This window comes from Plasmodium gallinaceum (genome assembly GCF_900005855.1).
Source record: "Plasmodium gallinaceum strain 8A genome assembly, contig: PGAL8A_v1_119, whole genome shotgun sequence".
NCBI lineage: Eukaryota > Apicomplexa > Aconoidasida > Haemosporida > Plasmodiidae > Plasmodium > Plasmodium gallinaceum.
In genome coordinates this window covers 916,096-923,603 of record NW_021628276.1, presented here as the reverse complement: position 1 = coordinate 923,603, position 7,508 = coordinate 916,096, and the positions used below count along the sequence as shown (strand labels likewise).

The 7,508-nt window shown below is 16.4% G+C and overlaps 3 protein-coding genes across 3 annotated transcripts; 2 read left to right on the top strand and 1 right to left on the bottom strand.

Annotated features, from left to right (window-relative positions):
* Positions 1-79: 79 nt before the first annotated feature.
* On the top strand, positions 80-1,354 carry TPK (thiamine pyrophosphokinase, putative; the record flags this gene model as incomplete). Its single annotated transcript, XM_028673107.1, has 1 exon — positions 80-1,354. One exon carries the CDS (start codon positions 80-82, stop codon positions 1,352-1,354), a length of 1,275 nt encoding a protein of 424 aa, XP_028529593.1.
* Positions 1,355-1,752: 398 nt separating this feature from the next.
* PGAL8A_00437100 (conserved Plasmodium protein, unknown function) lies at positions 1,753-4,524 on the bottom strand (the record flags this gene model as incomplete). The annotated part of the gene is made up of 1 exon (XM_028673106.1): positions 1,753-4,524. One exon carries the CDS (start codon positions 4,522-4,524, stop codon positions 1,753-1,755), a length of 2,772 nt encoding a protein of 923 aa, XP_028529592.1.
* Positions 4,525-5,408: 884 nt separating this feature from the next.
* PGAL8A_00437000 (conserved Plasmodium protein, unknown function) lies at positions 5,409-7,181 on the top strand (the record flags this gene model as incomplete). Its single annotated transcript, XM_028673105.1, has 1 exon — positions 5,409-7,181. One exon carries the CDS (start codon positions 5,409-5,411, stop codon positions 7,179-7,181), a length of 1,773 nt encoding a protein of 590 aa, XP_028529591.1.
* Positions 7,182-7,508: the final 327 nt, after the last annotated feature.

Here is a 7,508-nt window from a genome sequence, read left to right as displayed (position 1 = left end):
TTTTTTTTTTTTTTTTTTTTTTTTTTTTTTTTTTTTAAAATTTTTTTTTTTTTTTTTTTTTTTTTTTTTTTTTTTTTGCATGTTACAATGTATTGTTATTTTTTTACTTTATTCTTCAAAAATGAAAGAAAAGTATACAAACATAATTGAATGTGGTATTTTGAAATTTTCACAGAATTTTAAAAGTATAAGCAAAAGATACTTTTCATCTAAGAATATTGTTAAAAAGAATTTTCTACATTTAAATTTTAATGAAAAGTTTGAAGTATTTTATCATAATCTTGATTTTATGAAATATATTTTACTAAATAATGGAAAATTGTATGAATCTCATTCAAGTGAATATGATCAATTAAATAAAATAAAAAATTTGAATGGAAAATTTATTACCATTATACTAAATAATACTTTAGATAAATATACAGGTAAAATAATTTCCAACTCAGATATTATAATTTGTGCTGATGGTGGAGCTAATAGGTTATATAATTTTTGTTTAAAATTAAAAGAAGAAAAAAATATAAATAATAAACAAGATTTAAAAGAAAGAAACGAAAAAAACAAAATTGAAATAGATACAGGTAAAAATGAAGACGTAAAAAGTATTTATATGGAAGATTTTTCAAGTAAAAGTACGAACAATTCAGATATTAATATATCAGAGATAGAAGAAAAAGATATTTTATATAAAAAAATAGATAAAAAAAAAAATGATAAAAATTTAAAAAATAATGGAGAATGTACAGATAAAAACATTTTGTATAATAAATTGGATAATATATTTATTGAACCAATAAAAAGAAATAAAAACGATTTAAATTTCCCGCTTAAAATATTACCAGATTTAGTTTGTGGTGATTTTGATAGTATAAATTCAGAAGTATATAACTATTATAAAAGCAAATCAGTTTTATTTGAAAGGTGTGAAGATCAGATAACAACTGACTTGGATAAATGTATAAATAAAATAAAAGGATACATTAAAGAAAATGATAAAATAATAGTGTTAGGTGCAACAGGAAACAGGTTTGATCAAACCTGTGCAAATATCTCATCATTGTATAAAAATATATCTTTAAATATATATTTGATAAGTGAAAATAATTTCTTATTTTTATTAAAAGAAGGAAATCATATTGTAAATGTAAATTTAAATATTTTTGAAAAAAATTGTGGAATTTTGCCAATCGGTAACAAATGTAAAGTTAAAACAGAAGGATTAAAATATAATTTAAATTATACATATTTAAGTTTTGACACCATAATAAGCTCATCAAATGAAATTGTTCAAAATGAAGTGAAAATTTTTAATGAATCTCCTGTTTTGTGGTATTCTCAGTTAAAAGAAATTTAATTTTGTATATGTGAAAAATAAAATACAAATTTTTTTTTTTTTTTTTTTTGTAATTATTCATATAATATTTCTAATACAGTTAAAATAAATTAATACATATATAATTTAATTAAAAATAATTTTATTTAATAAATATAAAAAATTATTAAAACTTTATAAAATAAATTATTAATGTGTTTTATTAAAACCAAATAAATACAATAACAAAAAAAAAAAAAAAAAAAAAAAAAAAAAAAAAAAAAAAAAAGTAAGATAATATCCTTTATAATATATAGATAGATTTAAAAAAGATAGGAATACCAACCTATAATAATTAAAATTTATTTTAATTCAATATAAATGAAAGATAAAAAAAAATATCAAAAAAAAAAAAAAAAAAAAAAACGAAATTATATATTTCATAAAAAAGGAATATCTGTATATACCTCATTTTTATTTTTTGCTTTATTTTTTACTTTCTTTGTTTCAAAAGTTTGTTCAAAATTTGTATCTTCATTATAATTACGTATGTATTTTTTTTTATTATCATTTTGAAGTATTTGATGATCATAATTGATGTCATCTGGTAAAGTTTTTGCGTTACAATTTTCTGAAGTTTTAATAAAAATATCAATTGTAAATGGATAAATATTAACTTCTTTTTTGTGAGGAATATCTAATGACAATAATGCATTAGATACTTCAATATGAAAAGTAGAACTATCTGGAATAAAAACTTTTTCTTTTGTTGTATCTTTTTTACTTTTACATATAAAGTATAAATTATTTAATGTATTTTTATCTATATATTTTTTTGGTATAATATCCGTTTCAATGGTATGCAGTAAAATACTATGTCTTCTTATTAATAAAGATAGCAATTTTGTTGATTGTGTTTTTCTAAAAGCATTATATATTAAATTTATATAAATTGGTAAAAAATGAAAAATGCATTCAAAACTTAAAAAGCTAGTAATTGCAATTGGCATCCATAAAATACCCCTTATATCAATACCGTCATTTTTTATACTTTCTTTCAAATGTATAAATAATTTATCTAATTCATCAAAATAATCTAACTTTCCTGCTGCAATAACTGCATATGCACACAAGTATTTATTAATTATATATTTATTTTTTTTTATAATCTGTTTATTTATTAAAAAATTATCCTTTTTATATAAGTTATTAATGTTATAATTACTATTTTTTAATAAATTACTTGAATAATTTTTTACATTTTTTAAATCAAAATCTTTTAAATGTTTATTAATATCAAATTTTTTCTCTCTTTCTTCTAAGTAGCTATTTATTTTTTTATAAGACATTTTTAGCAAATCTTCATCACGTATTCTAACTTTAGAAAAAGCATAAATTGTTTTAATTATGTCAATGGAAGAAAATTTTTTAAAATTTAACTTAATATGATCACAAATGGTTTCATAAAAACTTACATCTTCTAAAGATGCATCAGCATATGTATTTACAATTACGGTGATTTCATTTGGTGTATAAGTGTTTATATTATTTTGCACATATTTTGCAAGCATAAACATACAAAATTCATCAATATATTTACACGTTCCAATTGTAAATATAAAATTTGTAACTAAATAATGATGAATTAATTCTAAATTTTCACATATTAAATCAGAATGAGCATATAATATATTGTTATCTATATGACTAAATACATATTTCATAATATAAATTAACAGTATTTTAGATATTACAGAATTTTTGATAGTATGTAAATTATTCTTAATATATAAATAATTTTTTTTACTTAGTTGAAAATTATTACTTTCATAAACTAAAAAATTTGAATTTTCTTCATTTATTTTTTCATTTTCATGTAAGCAATTATTCATATTTTCTTTATTATTAAATGTTTCATTACTTACTTCATTTCCTATTTCATTACAATATGTATAATTTTTACTAGCTATATTTTCCTTTTTTTTTTTTCCATTAATATGATCATCTGTAACATATTTATTAATATCATCATCTAAATTTATCTGATAATTCCATCTGCTGTTATCACTAATTAAATTAGAGGAATAATTTTCATTATAAAAGGTTTCATCATTTTCATTTGATTGATTATTTTTATTACTAATTTTATTAATAACATTCATATAATTAGATAGTCTATTAATAATACCTATATAAGCTTCTCTGTTTTTAATTTCATTGATACACATTAATAGAATATAATCATATAAATATAAAAAGGAAATAGTATTAATTTTTGAATATATTGATTTATATATATTATTAAAAATATCAATAAATGTTTTTTTATTTATGTAATCTTTATTTTTTTGCACATTTTCAGAATTTTTATTTTTTTGTATAATTTCAAAATTATAAGAGTTTTTACTTACATTATTATTATTATTATCAATACATAATGATTTGTTGTTGTGGTGTAATATTGTTAATGTAATTAATAAATTATTCAATTCTTGCGAATTTAACATTTTATAATTTATTTTTTTAACAATATCAATAAAAATATTTTTATTGTTTTTATGAATATAATTAAAAAAAACATTAAAATCATAACTATAATGGGGATGGTTATTTTTTATATTGATAGACATAATTGGGAATATCATAAAATAATTCGTAAAATTTTTATTAACATTTTTTTCTTTATAATTCCATATATCACATTTTTTTATTTTTGAAATAAATTTATATAAGTTATTTTCAAGAAAATATTTTAGGCATTTACTATCTTCTTTGTTTTTTATAAAATCTTCTTTATTTATTTTTTCTCTTTCTATATTATGAATGTAATAAATATTGTTATTTATATTTTTATATTCATTCTTATTATTTATCTTATTATTTTCATTTATATTATTCTTCAAGTTAAAAAAATGTATTAATGAAGCTGTATTTGCTATATACTTGATAATTTTAAAACATTCTACTACTTCATTTTTTGAACATTTATTTCTTAAATTACTATTAATTAAATAATCGTAATCATTAAATATATCATTCAAATTTTTTTTGTTATAAAACAGATAGAACTTCTTTAAATCTTCTTTATTTTTAATATTTCTAATATCATTATATTTGTCATCTATTTTATTACTATCTAATTTAAATGAATAATACTTTACATTATTATATATATATTTATTATTATTCCTTATACTTTTGCTTCTTAACATTTTCTTGTTTCAATATAAATGTAAAAAAAAAAAAAAAAAAAAAAAAACATACAACATACATATATCTAATAATATATATATTAAAGAAGTGTTTTAATATATATACATTAATAATATTAAGACATTTAAAATGTATCTTTTAAGAAATTAAAAGTATATGCATATATATATATATATTTTAATTATATATTTTAATTAATTAAAAAATAATAAATAAAAAATTAACAGTATATAAGAATCTTTAATTAAAACAAATTTAAAAAAAAAAGTTAATTTATATTTTTTTTTTTTTTTTTTTTTTTTTTTTTTTTTTTAATAATAACATAAAATGATTTTCCTTACAGATTAGAATTTTTTAAAAATATAAAAATTAAAAAAATATGTAATGATATGCATATATCTGTATTAAATTTGCGTTTTTATATTTTTTTAAAAAATTTAATAAAAGAAATTATTTAAATATCAAAAATTCAAAAGTGTTTTAATAAATTATTTATTTATAAAAAATAAATTATTGTATATATTTCATTTTTATTTTTATGTTATACTTGAAGTAAAAACAAATTTTTGTAAAGTTATTAAAATATGATTTAAACTAAAGTTATTTCATTATTCTTCACTTCATTATGTTTTAATCTTAATTTATTTTTCAAATTTTATATATTGGCCTATCTCCAGGACTTTTTATATATAACATTTTATTATAAAAAGATATTTCTTTTTTTTTTTTTTTTTTAATTTGTAATATTATTCGTTTATCTGTTTATATATGTTTTAATTTTTACTTTATATAATTTTTTTTTTTTTTATTATATTTGTTTAATTTTAATTTTTTTTCTTATTATATATATGTCGACTAAATAATTTTGGACCTACAAAAAATAATGGACACAAAGATAAAATGTAACATAAAAATTACAAATAATTTAAAAGAAGATAAAAATAAGAAAAGGAAAATATTAAATATTTTTGATGATATATATAAAAATGAAGAAGCTGATGAAAAAAAAACAGAAAAAATCCAAAAAATAAGAAGTATAAAAAATGGTCAAATGCTTATAGACTCAGTTAAAGAAAAACTTAATGATTCAACTGATATATTAAGTTTAAATTTTATAAAGAATTTAGAAAAAAAATTAAATCGCATAAATAATAAAAAAAAAATTATTTATTTAAATTATCCGAAAAATGATAGTTACTCAGATTCTTCTAATGAAAGCAGCTCAAAAGAAAATATATCAGATGTAGAAATATCAGATATTACTAATTTAATTATTAAAAATGATAATGATTGTAATAATTATACCAAAAATAAAAGTGAATCATTGAATAATGAACTAAAAATTATTAGTAAAGATGACATAATACAACTAAATAAAGACAATTTAAACAAAGAAATAATAAAAGTTAATGATGAATGTGGGGATAAAAAAAACAGTATACATGATAATTACTCTAATATACTAAATTGCACTAATAAGGAAAATGATGATGAAAATAATATTATAAGTAATGACAAGAATATGATACATGATTATAATATAACAGAACAAAATTTAACATTTAAAAGAAAAACATTGTTAGATAAATTTAATAAAAATGAAAAAGAAATGATATTAAAAAATGAATTAAATTTATATCAAGATTTTAAGGAACATAATATTCAAATAGAAAATTATGGGAAGCATATATTAAGCAAAATGGGTTATAATGAAGATATATATAATAAATATATTAATAAGTATTATAATGAATATAGTGATAATAATTATTTTGATAAAATTTATGAATATTTTCAGTCAAGAGAATTCCGCTTTACTGGAATAGGAGCAGAAGAAGAAATGAAGGAAAATATGGAGATAATAAAAAAAGAAAAATATGATAATAAAAATGAAGGAGTAGAAGATAAAAAAAAAATAAAAGATATTGAAAAAAAAAATTTATTTACTAATAATTTTAAAGATTGTAAAAATAATGATTTAGAAGAAACAGATGAATCAAATAGAGATGTTGCAAATAATAATAATAATAATAAATGTGAATTAAAAAGCAATATCATAGAAAAAACTAAAAAAGATAAAATAGAAGAAAAAAAAAGTGGTAAAAATAATAATTTTTTTGAAGGGTTAATAGTTAAAATAAATTTAAAAACTCATGAATTTTATAAAAGAAAAGGAATTATAATATATAAAAAAGAAAAAAAAGATATTAACAAGTGTTACTATGGTTTGTTACTATTTAAAAATTATAAATATATTATTCCATACAAAAAAATAATTAAAGAAAAAATAAAAGAATTTCAAAATGAAAAACAAGACAATTATAATTACTTTTGGGAAATAATCCTCAAAGATTTAAAAAAAAAAATAGAACTAAACAAAGACTATATAAATAATAAAGAAAGAAAAGAAAAAAATAAAGAGTTTGAAATATGTGAAGTGAATTCAAAGTACTTAGAAACAATTATAAATAATGATTGCTTAAAATGCAAAATAGTAAATAAGAATCTAAGTCATCCAATAAAAAAAACCTCTCTATATAAAGAAACAGTAGAATTAAAGAAAATAAAAATGAACTATGCATATATTCAATTTAGAAAAAAATATATATTAAAAGTTTCATTAGATGATATTTGTCAATATATAAACCATATATAAATCTTTTATACTCATGGTATCATATATATATATATAGATATATATTTTTTCTTTTTTTTTTTTTTTGTTTTTCTCATTTTGAATTAAATTTATTTTAATATACTTTTTTATATAATTTTTTATATTTTTTTTTATATCATGTTTTACTTTTTAATTTTTTTTTTCCTTGCTCTTTCATTTAATGAAAATATTCTTAATAGATATATTTTCATTATATAATTTTTGTTTTAAAGTAGTAAATGAAGTTTTTAATTTTTAAGCAAATTTTTAAATTTTTTTATGAGAAATTTAGTTTTTTTTTTTTTTTTTTTTTTTTTTTTGTTATTT